Source organism: Pongo pygmaeus, chromosome 4 (genome assembly GCF_028885625.2).
Source record: "Pongo pygmaeus isolate AG05252 chromosome 4, NHGRI_mPonPyg2-v2.0_pri, whole genome shotgun sequence".
Lineage (NCBI taxonomy): Eukaryota > Metazoa > Chordata > Mammalia > Primates > Hominidae > Pongo > Pongo pygmaeus.
In genome coordinates, this window is record NC_072377.2 from 58,086,651 (window position 1) to 58,105,403 (window position 18,753).

General features: G+C 36.6%; 1 protein-coding gene across 2 annotated transcripts in view; it reads left to right on the forward strand.

Moving 5' to 3' along the window:
- The window catches only part of ITGA1 (integrin subunit alpha 1), a 170,391-nt gene that overhangs the window by 67,598 nt on the left and 84,040 nt on the right, over nt 1-18,753 (forward strand). For both annotated transcript variants that reach the window (XM_054487298.2, XM_054487299.2), the window contains 4 exons: nt 6,139-6,251; nt 9,407-9,495; nt 9,615-9,726; nt 10,337-10,464. In XM_054487298.2, coding sequence (XP_054343273.1) covers nt 6,139-6,251; nt 9,407-9,495; nt 9,615-9,726; nt 10,337-10,464 — 442 coding nt within the window. The remainder of the gene's footprint in view (nt 1-6,138; nt 6,252-9,406; nt 9,496-9,614; nt 9,727-10,336; nt 10,465-18,753) is intronic.

Below are 18,753 nucleotides of genomic sequence, written 5' to 3' on the forward strand. Positions count from 1 at the left end.
ATGTATAGCATCCCACTTAAGCAGAATATATATTCTCTAAAATGGAAAAAAAAGATTTTACAATCCAGACCTCTTGGCTGGTCACATGAGTGTAAATTCCCAGGTCTGCCTTATTCAGATTTTTAAGTACTTGACACAGTCGTTAACTCATTCATTCAATAGATATTTATCGAATGCCTATTTTGTGCTTGGTACTAGTATGGGCACTAAGGATGTGTTTGTGAACAAAATAGAAAAACAAATCCCTACTATTGTGGAGCTTATATTCTACTGGGGAATAGAGAACAAAAATTAAATAATGAAGTTAATAAACAGGTAGGTTACATCAAATGCCAGAATAGGGTCAGTGTTGTGAGAAAAAACTGAGCAAGAGAGTGGATTGAGAATGCTGGAGATTCCTGAAATTCTATGATGCCTATGCTGATATTTTTCTCGGATCTTGTTATTTTGATGCAGTTGGAGAAAAATGAGGCTTACTTAGGATTAAAGTGGTAAGATACACGTACTTTCAAGCTTGTTATTAAAAGTTTCATGTTTGTTTTCGGAGAAAACAGGTACTAGGAAAATACAGAAAATTAGCAGTCCTGTGATCTGCTAACCTGGTCTTTACTATTGGTCCCAACTCCCAAACTCCCTGTCTCAATCCTGGGCTCCTATACTCTACCACTTTCTGAGTCCTCACTCCGCAATCTTCACTTATCTCAGAATATGCAATAGGCCGTGGTTGAGATTGCTGTATCAGGTCAGTTTCCAATTATCACCATACCCTAAGTGCCTTCTCTTGCCCTGGAGATCAAACATAAACTCCAGACCTTTTCCTCCAAAGCCAAATGCTTGCCAAATCTCAAGCTCCCTGTTCCTGTGTATAAGCAAGCTTTATCCTGAGTTCTAGCCACCCATACTTTCTCATTATCTTCCCTTTTCAATCTTCATTCTCCTGTCTCCACACTTTTCCCTGGGCTATCCATATCTCCCTTTCCTTCCGCCTTACAATTCACAATATCTCTCCTATTAGCATGCAGTACAAGACTCACTTTTCATCAGTTATCCTAAATTTTCCCCCACTTGATATTACATGTTTTCCAACTAGTGAGTCAGTTCTTCTCTACAAACTTATATTTGTTCTATTCAGATGATGGAATCTTAGAACTGGAAAGGACTTTGAGGGCCTAACTCCCATCCACTGTAAAAACACCTTCTGAGACATCCCTGGCCAGCTGCAACCCACCTCATCTTGACCAGAGGAGCTGCCTGACAGATCTACATATGCCTTTCAGTTTAAATCTTCATCGCTCTCTACAAGCCCACCACCCTTCTACCTCCTCCGCAAATCTCACTAGATGACTGCAGCTATTATTTTTCCAAAGAAGAAAAAGCGAGAGAGAGAGAGAGAGAGAGAGAGAAGCTACTAGGTCAAAATTTAATCCTCACTTCCTGTTTCAGTTAACTATTGCTGCATAATAAATCATTCCAATACTTAGTGACTTAAAGCAGCAATGGTCTATAATTTCTCAAGATTTTTGAGGATTGAATGGGTTATCCCCTATTGCCTGGGCTCATCATCTGGTCCCTCAACTGGGGCTGGAGTGTCCAAGCTGGCTTTCCTCACATGTCTGGAAGTTCATGCTGTCAGCTAAAGCACCGATTCTGTTCCACATGGCCTCTTATCCTCTATTAAGCAACAATGGGCTTCTTCACATCATGACGTTCTCAGATTTCAAAAACAGGTAAAATGGAATCTGTAAAGGCCTTTTAAGGCCTAGCCTTAGAAGTCATAGTATCATTGTGCTGCATGCTATTTATCAAAACAAATCCTAGATTCAATGGGTGGAAAAACAGATTCTACCTCATGAAATAATAAAAGTCAAAGTCATGTTGCAAAAGTGTACACAATTCCAAACCATCGACCACCCTTGCAAACTGCTCAATACTGGGCTGCTCAGAGTGCTGCCTAGGGAATGGTCGCTCTTCCTCATTTTTAAGACAAATCTCTCCTTCTGGATCCACCCTGTCTACCTGCTCAGAGATTCTACTCCCTCTCCTGTGAAATCAGGGTTTCTCTTGTTACTGTTTCTTTCTTGCCATCATTTAGCCATATGCAGATTGCCTCTATGATAAATTTGGACACACCTCAAGCCCTAAATGGTTTGTCATTGCCCTGAAAAAAAAAAAAAGCCACATTTATTAACACTGCCCATCTCCCTCATTTTTAGCCAAGCTACTTGAAATGAAATCTGCCACAAATATGTACCTCTCATTCTTGCCTCCTATTCTTTATATTGTTTCCTTCTTTGGTATCTGTGACACCGCTGTTTTCTTATTCTTACTCCCTTTCTGATTACCCTTACCTGTTTTCTTCCTTTGCTCACTGAAACCTTAAGTGTTATTTCACCTTCAGATGTCAACATTTAGTGCTCTTCTCACTATATTTTGAGGTGGTAATATTTACTTTTAGGGCCTCAACCATGCTCATATCATGCTCATACATGTTCCACATGGCTTCTGAGATGTTCCCCAGCAAGACTGAGCCCACTTGCCTACAGAAGTAACTCATTATCAGTGCATCCTTTCTTGGCCTTTCTTCCTTCCCCCTCTTCTTTTCCCCATCTCTACACTTATGCATACTTGGAATTGCCTCCAAAAAACTTACCTGTACCAAAGTTTTTGTCTTGGATCTACTTTTGGAGAAACCCGAACTAAGATGGCTTATATCCTAAATATTTATAGAGTTAGTCCTTCCATCCTCTGTACTTCCTGAATCCAAATCCTCATCTGGATTACTTTAGGAATTCGTATCTTGTCATTTGACTCTAATTTTGTTCCTCTTCAATTTACTCATGACACTTCAAGCAAATAAGCTTTGTAAATCAAAAAGGTGATCATGTTACACCCCTCTTTAATAACTTCAGTGGTTCCCAACTTCCCCCTACATAGAATAAAGCCAAAGTTCTTAAAGCTGACTATGAGAACATTCATGATCTAGACTCTTTTTACCTCTCTAGCCTCAACTTCTACTGCAGTTATACTGAGCTACTTGGCATTTATCAAAGGAGTGGTATTCTTCTTACTTCTAAGACTTTGCTGAAGTTGCATCAAGTTCAGACCTATTCAATATTGCAGTAGTACATGTATAGTTATGATTCTCTCTCTAAGTTATAAGCAAACTAAAAATTGTGTTTTATTCACTTTTATATCATTTTATATCCTCAGGACCTGGCATAAATGCCCAGCATGTAAAATATTGTTAATAAACATTAATTACTCTAGCCTCAAATTAAATACTTTCTAAAATTGTAGGCTCATTTTTTTCTCTAAACTGTTTTTAACTGTAAAACCAATTTATTCCATTATGTATTTTACAACTGAAAATATTAGGAAAAAATAATCATAATCTCATTAATATAATTTGTTATATTCTTGATGTTTTCCTGATTAATCTTTTAACATAGATGTTAGTTGTTTAATCATCTGAAATAAATACCTAATAATAATAATAACTAATGTTTAGATAGCACATACTATGAGCCAAATACTGTTCTAAGCATTTTATATACATTAACTTATCTATTTTTTTGATGATCCTCTGAAATGGATCTCCATTTTATAGATAAAAAAGCTAAATCACAGACAGGGTAATTGACTTGTCCTAACCATATAGCTAAGTAAATGGTAAAGCCATAATTTGAACGCATATAAGCTGGCACCAAAGTTCATGCTATATTTCATGGAGAAGATTAAATTATTTAATACACAGAAAGCACTTAGAACAGGGCCTAGCACATGGTATAAATTCAATAAAGCCTAGCTGTTATTATCAGTGGTAGTATAATGAACATAGTAATTTGGTATCTTTCATGTTAAATTAGGGCACAGATTTTCACTAAATTAGATAAATTTTCACTTTGAGTTTGATCATAAATAACTTTTCATCCTACCATACAATGAATGTACAATATGCTATAGAATGATCCTGAAATAATTAGTTTTTATTTACCATATTTCTTTTACTCTTTCGTAAGTATATGTAACACTATGAGCATTATCTTTGTGCATTAAGCTTTTCCCTCTTATTTTAGGTCATTTTATTTAGGATAGATTCCCGGAAGTAAAAATTATGTATTAAAGGGTTTGAACATTTTTGTAGTTCTTTATACAAATCAGAAATTGCTTTCCAAAGACATTATATTAAAACTATGTTTTAGAGTCTCAATAGCTTAATATTTACAATTGTTTTATAAAATTTATTTTCGTTAATACTAGCATGCCTATATGGCCTACACAAAATAAATCCCATTTCTTTTCAATATGACAGACTTTCAAATATTTAAATTTTCAAAATGTGTGCCTAATCAATTTGTACTTCAATGCAACTTCTCAGTTGTCCGGCAGACATTCTTTCTCCATGCCGAACATCCCCAACTTTCCCAGCATCTTTTGTCTGACAAATTTACCAGACTCCTAACTATCTGAGTCATAGTCTTCTAAATACATTCCACTGTGCGTATGTCCCTCTTAATTTAGATATTTCAGACATGGCCTGACCAGCACAGAACACAGGGGGACTATCACTGCTTGACCAGGGCATCTATTTCTAGCACTGCAGACTAAAGTCACATTAGCATTTTTGGCACTAAAATACGCTGTTGCTCATGTTTATGTGCTGTCATCTAAATCCCCCAGGCCTTTTTCACATGAACTGCCATTAAGTGAGGGCTCCCACACCCTGCACTGATATAAATAATAGTATGCAGTTGAGCGAAGTTATTTATGTAGGTTCTAAGTAAACTTTAGTTTATTTATGTTTATTGTTCCAGAATGTTGAGATTCATCTGAATTCCTAAATATGTATCTTGATATACCTGATAAGTATTTTTTTCTTGCTCTGTCTTATGGTGCTGATTGATAACTATATTTATACTTTCCACATCTTCACTAAAGTCATTAAGAAAGTTGTCATCTGGCCAGGCGCGGTGGCTCATGCCTGTAATCCCAGCACTTTGGGAGGCCAAGGTGGGCGGATCACGTGGTCAAGAGACCGAGACTATCCTGGCCAACATGGTGAAACCCTGTCTCTACTAAAAATACAAAAATTAGCTGGGCGTGGTGGTGTGCACCTGTAGTCCCAGCTACTTGGGAGGCTGAGACAGGAGAATCGCTTAAACCCAAGAGGCGGAGGTTGCAGTGGGCCAAGGTCGTGCCACTGCACTCCAGCCTGGCAACAGAGCGAGACTCCATCTCAAAATAAATAAATAAATAAATAAAATAAAAAAATAAATAAAGTTGTAATCTAACACAATCCCAAGTACAAAATCTCATATGTAATTACAGTCCTTTGATTGCTAGCAGCCAGAGTTTTTGGATATGGCTACTCAGCCAGCAATAAATCAGCAACTGTGGATCCACCCAAGTATCTTACTATTTACTTTAGTTCATCCGATTCCTGAAGATATCATGGGAGACTTAAATGACTTGTTGGAACTAAAATGAGTTGTGATTATATGGTTTTTCCATTCATTACTGTTAGAATGGTTTTATACTTCTGTCTAAAAGGAAAGTAAGTGATTTTAACCTGTATCTCATAAACTATCCTTATTTTCTAAGCACTTATAAACTAGCACATGCCAATATTAAATCTTATGATGATCCAGTGTTTATATTTCCTGACTTCTCTATAAAATTATCAGTTCATCATCGGAAAAAGTCACTTATACTTCCACGTGTGTTTTATAAGTTAATACAGTAGCAGACTTAGCCAATAATTATTGATTATTTCAGTACCCCAATAAAAAGTATGATAAATTAATAAACAAAATAATAAAGCAAAATCCTGAAATATCTGTCCTACATATACACACACATATACATGTATATACACACATATATATGTATATACATACATGTATATACATATATATGTATATTGTATGTGTGTGTGTGTGTGTATATATACTTTTTAATCTACATCAATATGCAAGAGGTAGGCTCTCTGCTTAGTTTACATAACATTAAATTACTAATAGCATGATTATTATCTGATTATGAGTGTTATTGTCAGTTCTCTTAAAATCAGTCATAAAACAACTCATATAAACTGTTTCTCAATGTTCAAAAATGTTTATTGATTTATTTAACTTCCAGGGTGCTTATTGGTTCTCCTTCAGTTGGCCAACCCAAAAACAGAACTGGAGATGTCTATAAGTGTCCAGTTGGGAGAGGTGAATCATTACCTTGTGTAAAGTTGGATCTACCAGGTATGTAAAATAGAAAAATCTGGTTTTAGGCCAGGTGTGGTGAATCAAGCCTGTAATCCCAACACTTTAAGAGGTCAAGACAGGCATATCGTTTGAGCCCAGGAGTTTGAGACCAGCCTGGGCAACCTGACGAAACCTCATCCCTACAAAATATACAAAAAAATATCTGGATGGGGTGGTGCACTACTGCAGTCCCAGCCACTCAAGAGGATGAGGTGTGAGGATCGTTTGAGCCCAGGAGTTTGAGACTGCAGTGAATGGTAATTGTGCCACTGCACTCCAGCCTGGGTGACAGAGTGAGACCCTGTCTCAAAAAAAAAAAAAAAAAAAAAAAAATCAGGTCTTAAATTATGCCCAGTATTCTCACTGAAAACAGGTTTTGGGCTGGGCGCAGTGTCTCACACCTGTAATCCCAGCACTTTGGGAGGCCGAGGCAGATGTATCACCTGAGGTCGGGAGTTCAAGACCAGCCTGACCAACATGGAGAAACCCTGCCTCTACTAAAAATACAAAATTAGCTGGGCATAGTGGCACATGCCTGTATTCCCAGCTACTTAGGAGGCTGAGGCAGGAGAACTTTTGAACCCGGGAGGCGGAGGTTGTGGTGGGGCAACATCGTGCCATTGCACTCCAGCCTGAGGAACAAGAGCAAAACTCTATCTCAAAAAAAAAAAAAAAAAAAAGAAAACAGTTTTTAATCAACTCAAGAAAATATTAGAAGTTATCTATAATCATTTTTCATATAATCATTTATAATCTATAATCATTTTTCTATAATCATTTATCTTCCAGATTCACATAGAATGCCATTTTGATTCCCTCTGTCCTTAATTTGCTTTAGAAAGTCGTCAAGGAGCATACATAAATTAGAATATCTTACTAATTTTATACTTTTAACTCCCTGCAGTTTTCAGAATTCTTTCTAATTCAGTGGTAATGTGAAATAACTTCTCCAAATAAACCTGCCCACCACATTCCCTCCACAAAATTTAACTTAGTGCCTGGTTTTCAAGAGGAAATAGAATCAAAGGAATTGTAATAGATACATTTAATTTTAAAAATAGAATCACACAAGATAAATTTATATTGAAATAGATGTATTTGACAGAAATAGTTGGAACGTGACTGGAAAATTCCTACTAAAATTATCTAGAAATTAGAACCCTGTCAATGTTCTATACAATATTACATACTATGGAAATGATTTATAGCCCCACAAGTTTATTTCACATATTGTATTTTTCAGTTCTCCTTTTTTTGAATTTTCTATTTGTTTGTTATTATGAACTTTTTTTCTTTACATGCATAAGCATACTTATAATAGCTGCTTTAATAACCTTGCCTGATAATTCCAACATCTGGAATATCTCAACATCACTTTCCATTTATTACTTTTCCTTGAGGTTGCATCACATTTTCCTGTCTTGTCTTGTAATTTTGGATCATAAACTGGATTATATTTTTGAATTACAGGTGTGGAGATTCTAGATTCTGTTATATGCCTGTGAATAGTCTTAACTTTTTTTATTAGCAGGAAATTTACTTGGCTCAACTCAATTTCCAAGTATTGACTTTCTTGCAGTGACAAGTAGTTAAAATCTCTATTCAGGTTTTATTTCAGCAGGGCTATTTGAAATATACTCTGCGCATTTTACTATTCAAGTCATCTAGTTATTTGGATAAAATATATATGCATATTATAGAACTGTTGTTTTGTGGCTCTTTTTCTAAGATATACTACTGTCCTCCTCACTTTGCAGCTGCTGCCATTGCCCCCAATCTCTGTTCTCTTTTTATTCAGTACAGTAAGACTAGGAGTTCTATTTGAGTTTTAGCCACTGACTAGGGCCTTCCCTAGGTTGGGGGTGGGTTAGGGGTGGGGGACAAAAACAAAACAAAACACAAAAACACGAAACTCATTTAGTGCCAGTATCTTCTTCCAAGTATGGATTCCCCTCCATTTTCTGCCACCTTTCTAGTGCCTTCAGGTGATTGTTTCATGTATTTTTTTTAATTCTTCCTAGAATTTATAGTTGTGATTTGCAGAGGAGCTGTTTTGTTAGGAGTTACTCCTCCCTTACTGGAAATTGGAATAGTTTTAAAATTAGGCTAGAGAGTTTAGCCACATCAAGTACAGTAGGGAAGTTTCCACTGTAGTCCCTAATTGTCCTAGGAATGCTTTTCCTGGGTCAAGCTTTGTATATAAAATTCTAATCCAGATTATACAAGATCAATGCATACACTCGCCCAGCTCTAGGTGCTTTCAAAGCAAACCAGACTAAACTCTTGGACAAAAGCCATTGCTCAGATCAGGAAGTCTAACTGACCATTCCAGAATCTCTGCTTCCATTCCCCACTTTAAATCCACATACAGTTTTAACATGAAAACAACTTCTGGAACAAACGGTGAGACAAATCTTTCTCAACCTGAATTTTGCCTCTTTCTAATATTCCACTCTACTAAGCAGATTTAGAAGTTCTTGTTTTTCCTGTCCAGTCTTTTTTTCTTTTTCTTTTTAGTGTGAGAAAGTGGAACTTCTTGCCAATATTGTCAGGCTGGCGTGCTTCATGCTTCAGGACCCAACATTCCCTTCAGAACGTCAAATGTAGTCTCTTTACTGTGTTTCCTTTATCAAAATTTTCTGGACACTGCTCTAATATTCTTCTAGTTTCCTTTGTCACCCAAAGAATGTCCTCATGATTTTGGAAGTCATGGTCAAAAAACTGGTGTTTGAGTTTTCTTTTCTGATCTTCTACCCATTTCCCCTTTTCCTGCCAAAAATCGTGTTTCCTCACTGGTCATTTATAACAAAGTTATAAGATTACATTATATCTACAGTATTATGAGATTAAAAACTTTGTTTTAATTAGCAAGAACGTGCAAAAAGCAATCCCACATTCTCATTGCCCTGCTAGTTCTGCATTCTTTCACAGTTCAGCAAAACTATCCGAAATAGTTTCTGGGACATGAGCCAACTCTTCAGCCTTAGCTTGTTCATTATATTCCTTAAGAAGACTTGGAAGACTAATTAGTTGAACCAAAAGAAGAATGTGCTATGATATGAGCAAAACAAATAGAATGTCTTAATGAGAGATGCTTAAAATTTCACTTTGTGAAACTTTTTCTCCCTCATAAAATTTTGTTCTATTTTTAGTTAATACATCAATTCCCAATGTCACAGAAGTAAAGGAGAACATGACATTTGGATCAACTTTAGTCACCAACCCAAACGGAGGATTTCTGGTAAGAATGGAGAGATTGATATTTATTGACAACAGATATGCTGTCATTTTAAGTCTTTGTAAGATCTGTTATATAATTTTCAGTCTAATGATTTCTAATTTTAAAACAATTTTTTAAAGGCATGTGGGCCCTTATATGCCTATAGATGTGGACATTTGCATTACACAACTGGAATCTGTTCTGACGTCAGCCCTACATTTCAAGTCGTGAATTCCATTGCCCCTGTACGAGGTACAGATTTTATGCAATGTTCTTGCATGTTTGAAAAGCCTATGCAATGAATGAGACATATGTATACAAAGGAGCATACCAAAAAGCTTAAAGTATTTTCTTAGCTACCAGCATTACCAATTTAGGTAAATGTTTGCTTTGCCAGTATATAACAAAATCTGACTGCTTTTTTTGGAATTGATATTAGTGTAAATAACTTTACAAAGTCGTTTTTAAACATCATAGATAAAGCTGTCATGCTGCTTATATTTAAAGAATGAGTCTCTTTGAAGAAAGAAGTAACTTCATTTGAGATATGCTCAAAAACTGTTTTATAAAAACTGTTATATAAAATTCAAATTGAGAAAATTTGCTAAGATAACTCTCATACAATATTAATTAAAATTCAGTAGGTATGAATTTTATCCCACACCAATTGTTATTGAAAGCAATGAATATTTTTATCACCTTTACTTTTTCTAAAACTATTTTTTATTGCTAAATCAATGTATCTACTTTGGAGAACATCAGTTCGTCTTTTAAAATGAACTTCTTTCAGCCATGAAAGCACTTCATATGCCTCTGAAAAAAATAGATTCCAAATTTGCACAATTGACTCCTTTTATTGCAGAATGCAGCACTCAACTGGACATAGTCATAGTGCTGGATGGTTCCAACAGTATTTACCCATGGGACAGTGTTACAGCTTTTTTAAATGACCTTCTTGAAAGAATGGATATTGGTCCTAAACAGACACAGGTATGTGACTTTGTGTTTTGATTTCTGTTGTTCTAAAGATAAAATGCACAAATTTTTAATAAAACCAAATATTCTGAAAGCAAATTAATCAATAAAACTAAAGTTGAGAATGAATTTTATATCCATTTTCCTGTTCTTATTTCTGATAAAAAGGACATTACTTTAAGCTGTGTTATTTTCTATTTTTTTCTTTTTTCTTTTTTCTTTTTTTTTTAGACAGAGTCTCACTCTGTTGCCCAGGCTGGAGTGCAGTGGTGCAATCTCAGCTCACTGCAACCTTCACCTCCCAGGCTCAAGCTAGTCATATTTCTCAGCCTCTCCAGAAGCTGGAATTACAGGCATGCGCCACCACACCTGGCTAATTTTTAAAATTTGTAATAGAGATGGGGTTTCATCACGTTGGCCAGGCTGATCTCAAACTCCTAGCCTCTGGTTGATCCACCCGTCTCTGCCTCTCAAAGCATTGGTATTACAGGCATGAGCCACTGTGCCCAACCTAGGCTGTGTTATTTTCTAAACAGAAAATATTATGAAAGCTGCCATTTTTAATGCACTTGAAAAATAACTCCTATAGATTTCTATAAACTCATAATTTAATTTTTACTTAAAATGGATATAGCCACTTTTGGTAATATTAGAGCCGGGTGTCAGAGTTTGTAGAAACCAATCTGACATCCCAAAGAACCCATCACATTATAATCTCTCTTCTCATATTACATAAATAAGTTAGTAACTGACCAGAGGATACTACTTAAAGCCTGTTGTCCTCTCTGTTAATAATTTCTTTTCCCTAAGTTAAAAGCAAATGCCCCTGGCTATCTCTGCATAAAATCAAATAGTTGTTTGTTTATCCCCCCAATTAATATCTATTTCTAAACACATCTCCTTTATTGCCACTAAATGAAGTGGAACTTCTCAAACAGCTTTTCCACTTTATATACTGAGTTTAATTTAATTACATTTAATTAAATACATTTGACTGATTTAATGTTTATTAAACTCATATAGGCATATATATTAAAATACAGAGCAGACATAATGGATAACAGGCAAATAAAATGTCAAAATGAAGTCAATGCCTCAGGTCAGGAATTAGCCCTAGAATCAGAGCCTAAAAGATTGTCGTGTAGTTTGGAGGCTGTGGAGAGCATAGGAGACTTTAAGATTATAGTACTGCAATCAGTATAGTGATCTTCCTTTTTTTTTTTCTTTCTGAGGGCTCTACTTTGGGAGAAGTTTCTGAGGCACTGAAAAAGCGGTCTGACTGCGTTAATGTTTGCCACACCTACTTTAAATTTGGAACATAATACATGCACATATATATACATACATGTGTCTTCATGTGTCTGTGTATATTTATGTCTCTTAATATTTTAATATCTATGTATACATAATTTTCTAAAAGGATGGTGGTTGAAAATTTCAAAGTTGAACTCAAACCTCAAAGTGAAATGTATTGCTGCATTCCAAGGCTGAATAGGTCTCTGTAGAGAGCAAGTGGAAGGGTAAGGTTATAAATATCCTACTGGACAATAGAGAACTTGTTGAAATCAGTGTAAAATCATTAAAAATGAAATGGGCTTTTACGTATCACAAAATGTAATTTTCCCTGGAAGTGACTTATTTGCAATTTACCTTCTCAAGTGAAATTACTAGTGGATGGTAGGGGACCTTTTTATCCCTTCTTGCTACAGGGTACAGGGCATCTTAACAGACCCACTCCAGGATGCGACGTGCTCTTCCTTCTGGCACCTGTTCCGCATGGACCTCCTTTTCTCCCTTCTGAGACCACTCTTCCTTCCTCCTTTCCTCGCTTCCCCTATCCCTTCTCTCCTTGGCCAATAAGATAGCATAGAGTCGTAAGATTAAAGATGGAAAGAATCTTAACGGTCACTTGGCCCCAAACCTCAATTTATGAAGGAGACACGAGAGGCTAACTGACTTGCTTAAGGTCTTTCTGCTTGCGGATGGCAGATCAGAACACACACAGCTCTCTAATTGTAGCCCAGTTTGTTGTTGTTCTTTCCTTCTGAGGGCTCTACTTCTAGAGAAGTTTCAGAGCCAGTACCATCTAATGCCCCTAAATAGTAGATTTCAATCCTTTTCCATTTCATGAGGATGACTGTCCTCATCCTTCCTCAGGCAGCCTCTGGGCTGAAACTGTGCTAGGCTTGGCAATGCCTCACTGCCTGCACTAACATACCTTAAATGAAATGGCTCCTGTTCCCGCTTTCTCCACTTTTGCCCACGATGTGCTTTCTTTCCTTCTTCTTGTTTTGTCCACCCATTTGATCTTCTTATCTAATTTTTTCCTTGCAAAGCTAATAACATGCTTGAAATATTTTTTAAAATTTATTATACAGCCATCTAAATATTTTATTTTACCTTTAAATTCACTTATATATATTACTGTAAAAAATTAATTTATTTGTAGCTATTTGTGAAAATTAGTGCAGCTGTGACATGTTTGAAGTTGGTCCACAACTTTAGAAAGAAAATCCATACGGCTCTTTTAGAATAATAATCACAGCTTCTGTAAAGATCTATGCCAGTGACTCCATTTTGTAAAGAAATAAATAACAGTCAATTGCTTATATGCTCAACATATTCTTCTGCAATTTTGATGTTTTTCAGTTAGAACTATAATTAATTTACATTTCTGTGTTGAGAGTCCTAAAAGAGGAGCTATTCTGCCTGTCCACCAGAGGAATTCTAGCCTGCCAGGGTGGGCAACATGAAGTTGTATATATTTTCGGGAGGGAACAATGGCTTTATTCAGACAAATGCAGGAGGGCCCTTGGGGTCCAGATGCTACCAGTGAATGGAAGGAAAATGAACTTACCCTGAGGCAGAAGAGTTCAGTTACATTTACCAAGATCCAGGACCTCAATCCACAGAGAAGAATATTTCTGAATGAAGCATTCTGCACAGTGTCGTTTACAGTATTTCTGACTTCACCCAGGGGAACCTGATTTTTAAAGAGAGAAGCTGATTATATTTCTGAATTTTTATGTCATATCTTGCTTTCATCATTGATTGTGGAGCTTAACCATATACATTCATTCATTTATTCAGATATATGTAATAAGGGCTTACTATGTTCCAAGCTCTATGCTATAGCTTGGGTAATAGTGGGGAAGATGACAGACAAGGCTGCTGCCTTAATGGTGCTTCTGTCTAATGCAATGTTTCTCCAATTATGGCTCATGGAATTTCTGCTTCCAAGTCATTGGTATGCTTGAACTATACCCCACATTTTCAAAATCAGAATCTCTGAGGGTGGGGCTATAGAGCCTGCATTATATATAAGCAACCCATATGATTCTTTTTTGTTTGTTTGTTTTTTTGACAAGGAGTTTCATTCTTGCCACCCAGGCTGGAGTGCGATGGTGTGATCTTGGCTCACTGCAGCCTCCACCTTCCGGGTTCAAGCAATTCTCGTGCCTCAGCCTTCCGAGTAGCTGGGATTACAGGCATGTGCTACCATGCCCAACTAATTTTTGTATTTTTAGTAGAGATAGGGTTTCGCCATGTTGGCCAGGCTGGTCTTGAACTCCCGACCACAGATGATCTGCCTGCCTCGGCCTCCCAAGGTGCTGGGATTACAGGCTTGAGCCACTGTGCCTGGCCCCATATGATTCTTAAACAGATTAAAGTTTGAGAAACACTGGACTAAGGCATAATTATTATATTAGCGTGCGTGTGTGTGTGTGTGTCTGTCTATCTGTGTTTGCTGCATACTGTAGATAATAGGCACCTCAAGAGCAAAGGCTGCATCATCTTCTTATCTTCATCAGTGGCCAGCCCAGTGGTTTACTGTAGCATAGTAAGCCCTCAATGAGCACTTGTTGAGTAAATGTTTGTATCATAATGAGTCCAGTTTTGTATTTTTCTCTGATTATTGGACACTTAATGAGTCTTTTTTCTATAACTGGTATTTTAAAAATTATTTTAAGTATATTACTTTATACTTTATTCTCTAGTGTTCAGTCTTTTCTAATCTTTTTTTTCTATTTTGGCTTATGTTTTATCAGTGACTAAATTCATAAATAATTCTCTAAAATAAAGAGATTGGAAAGGACATATTTACCAAGCCATTGCTTTTGCTAAATCACATTTAACAGGGTTTTAAGTATAATGCATGTAAACTCTTTTTAAAGTTTGATCATCTTTCAGTGGATTCAGAAAAGAAATCCTGTCATAGAAAATTTGGAAAGACATTTCCTTTTCAAAGAAAATATGTACTGAAAAGCATGCTTATCTTTCATGTAGTCTTATAGTAATTCTTTCCAAAAACTGTTCAACAATCAATTCTTTTTCTTGATTGGTTGCTAATGTAATTTAAATCCATTTGATTTGTTTGTTTGTTTGTTTTTAGTTTTATTTGTTTCTTTTAATGAAAGCATTCAATTCCACCCTATCATTGGCAGAATTAGCTTCTGGAATTTATTTTCCCCTTTATGTATTATCTCTATCTCCGTTTCTGAAAGGAACAGATGTAAAAATGAATTGTGAGAAAGATTACCCAGGGGAGGGTGCAAAAGATAGAAAGCTAAGAGCCGGACAGAGAACTTTTAGACTCCTCATCCATACCAGATTTCTAAAAGACTATGAATGTAGTTGATAAGATTTGTAGAGAGGATTTCTCTCTAGAGACAGCCTACTCAGAAAGGCTTCAGTGGGGTCATACACATCTTGGTATGTGTATACTGGAGTTGGGACACATAGTTGATTGACTAATGCCTAACTCCTGTCTGAATTGTCAGAGCATGACAGCAGCTGTTATGTCTAGCTGCTGACAGGGAAGTCAGAGCAGAGGTCACTGCACTGGAGTCAGCCTGCATCCCCAGAGATTGTTAGAATGCATGTGTTTTCCCAGGATTGGCATGGGTACTCAAAAGCAAGAGCCAGCATCAGGTCATGCCAGGGCCTGTCCTTAGGGATTACTGGAACTGAGTGGCTGCCTCTGCAGAGAACGCAGAAGATCTCTTTAATTCTTAGGGACTGAAGCAGTGGGATGCATTCACTCAGGGCAAGGGTCTACACCCTTGCCCTCAGTGAGACATCTCAGTGCAGGGAGTTCTCCAAAGAACCCTTGAAAAAGTTATGCATACCTATTAGGACCTGATTCATCTTAGGATAATACCAATGCAGTAATAATTTCTCTATCCTTATTTATCTTCCCTACCTCTGTCCCTGGAAGGTCAGAAATCACAGTTAGCACTTTAAGTGAAAACAAGTAGGAAAACAAATAAAAGCCAGTCACGCATCTTTCTCAACTACAAGCTTCTTACCTCGTGTAAGCCCTTAGTAGAAGTAGGAGAGAAGATTTAACTACAAATGCGCTTTGATGTTTCACCTTGTTGGTTTTAATTTAGACAGAACCATATGAAAGTATTTGATTTTTTTTCCAACCTACAAATACAGCAATTTCATTTGGTACAGCCTAAATTAAAATATATAACTTTTTGAATTAACAGATATTTTAAAACTAAGAATAAAAAAAATCATAAGATATTTATCTTTCCATCTAGGGATAGCAAAATACTTCACTTTAAATAAATTTTGAAGGGCTGGTGGGCCACAAATAAAGGTTATATTCTAATTACACCTCCTGTATTTTTGTTTGCTGTATTGATTAGCTACACATTTGGTACAATAGATATAGATTGAATATGATTCCTATTCTCTGCAGTCATAGATTTGTCATTTAGTAATTGCAAGCAATAAAAGGCAGAGTCAAAGATATGGAATATTTCTCAAAGTAACTGTTACCTCCAAAAAACAAAAATAAAAAAAAAGAAAAGGAAAGGGGGAAGGAAGGAAGGAAGGAAGGAAGGAAACTTACATTAAGTTTTCCATGTGACAATTTAGTATACATTAGGGAAATACAACACAAGGATGGAAACATTCACTGTAAAGAGCTACTCAAAATCCGTTCTATGTTTCTGTGTGGCCCAATGAAGACTTTTGCAAGCATAGTCAAGGAATTTTTGTCAACCAATTTTTTACTCAAGACAGAGTAAAGACTATAAAATTGCCTTTTAAAAATCACCTATAAAAACAGATCTGAAACACTCTGAGCTTGCCATAAAAGATATGATGGTATAAACATTATGGAGGTCTTATTGATCCTCAATACCTAAACATAGCATTGCTTCTAATAATAAATGAAGATAATATAAATATGTCAAATAAGAGTGCATTACCCTAAATAAAACCAGTAAATTGTGAGGCTTGATATAAAAGTGAAATAGACTAATGGAACAACGTCTAGATTGTTCACATCAAAAGTGTAGCATAGCATTAAACCAAGCAAAATGAAAGAGAGAAATTAATTAAATTTTAGGAATATTATTTATCTTTCTTTTTACTGCTGATTTTATGGCCATTTCCCTAGAAGCCTTAAATCTGGGGCCTGATTCATTGTTTGTAGGTCTGAAAAGAAGCCTGAGGGAGCCATGCAGCCATACCTTTGTCAGTCTGCCTACAGTTTCCGAATGTGGGGTAGGGAATGGGGTGAATCTTCTCTCTCACTAGCCTCTAGTCTCCATTCTTCCACCCCTCCAGCTATCAGGCACTAGAATAATCATTCCAAAGTAAGTTCAGAACATTTCCCTAATAACAAACAAAAAACAAACAAACAAATAACTCCTCTTGTTGCCTGCTAAATAATATCCAAGCTCTCTAGTGGACTAACTGGCATCTGACCACCTGGCCCAGCCATTTCTCATGCATCCTGCTTCCCCTTACACCCGCCTCAGTCCTTTTTTTGTGGGGGGGCGGGGGAGATGGAGTTTTGCTCACGATCTCAGCTCACTGCAACCTCCGCCTCCCGGGTTCAAGCTATTCTCCTGCCTCAGCCTCCCCAGTAGCTTACCTTTCAGCCATTCCTGGGCCTTTGCCTTCCTTGTTCACGAAGTGCTGTGCTCTTGTTACTTGCTTTTCCTGTGATTCCCTGCTCCAACTCAAGCGCTGTATTCTAGGAGAACTTCAAATGTCACTTTCTCTGTAATTTTCTATGATTATCCTACCCACTGTTCTTGAGAAAAATGCCTTCCTCTCCTATGTTCCCATAGCAGCTGCAACCATGAGAGCATATTTCCTTACTGCTCTTATCACTCAGTAGCATTTCTCTTTGCTTTTTGGGTCTGTCTCTCCTAGTAGACTATGAATTACATGACAACAGAATTGTGCCTTAATCTTTTCATTTATGGAAGATAGTCTAGGGTTTTATGTATTCCTAGCACATGACATGAGCCATTTATGTTGAAAAATGAGAGTTTTTGAATTTTCACCTTCTCATGTATAAAATCGTTGTTTTAGTGACCTCTTTCCCTTACTTTGCTTCATATAGTCATATTGATCCTGGAAGGTACTTGCTTGTGGGGGATTCCCCTGGACAACCCTTTACATTGTATTTCAGTCTTTTCTTTGCAGGTGTTTACCCACCTAGCCCCATTCCCCTCAGCCCTAATTTCTCCTGTAGCCCTTGCCCTTCTCCACAAACACAGTGAATTAACTTTGTTTTAACCTCTCCTATCTTTGCATTTTTGAGCCTACGTCACTTTCATTGTAGCATCTTCCATGAAGCAAGAGTCCAGATAAAGATACCCTTTTTCTAGAACGTGTGTCTATTATCTATCAACTTTATTATGTTTCTGAACACTTGTTTCCTTAGGAAATGATCATCTACCTGTAAATCAGTCCCATTTATATCCCTCTTTATAATGACAAAATGTTAAACCTAGCCTCTGCTAACATAGCTTCAGAATGGTTTGTGCTAACAGTTAACTGGGATTGTATCCTGTATTATCACTACATTCATATCCTGACTTAGTCACACTGGAAGTATGTTGTAGGGTAGGGCTTTGTACCATAGTTTGATAAAAGGAAATATACATTGGCCAGACATAAAGCCTGAACTCTTTTCATATTAGGCAATTGTGCACCTTACAGGAACCCACAAAAAACCTCATTGTTTCCACCTTGTCATTACTTCCCTAAAGAAACCATTGACTTGGTAATATTAGTTATTGAATGAAAGCCCAGAAACTTAGCTTATGCTGGGCATTAAAATTTGGGTGCTGGTGTAACCCTGACTTAACAAGATAGATATAGAAGATAATAATATAATTATTAATTAATAGATAACTCCATTCCTTCACAACTCTTTGACTAAATATACTTATCCTAGTTGACTTTCTGTTGCTATAACAAAATACCCAAGAGTAGATAATTTGAAAAAAAAAAGGTGGATTATTTAGCTCATGATTCTGGAGGCTGGGA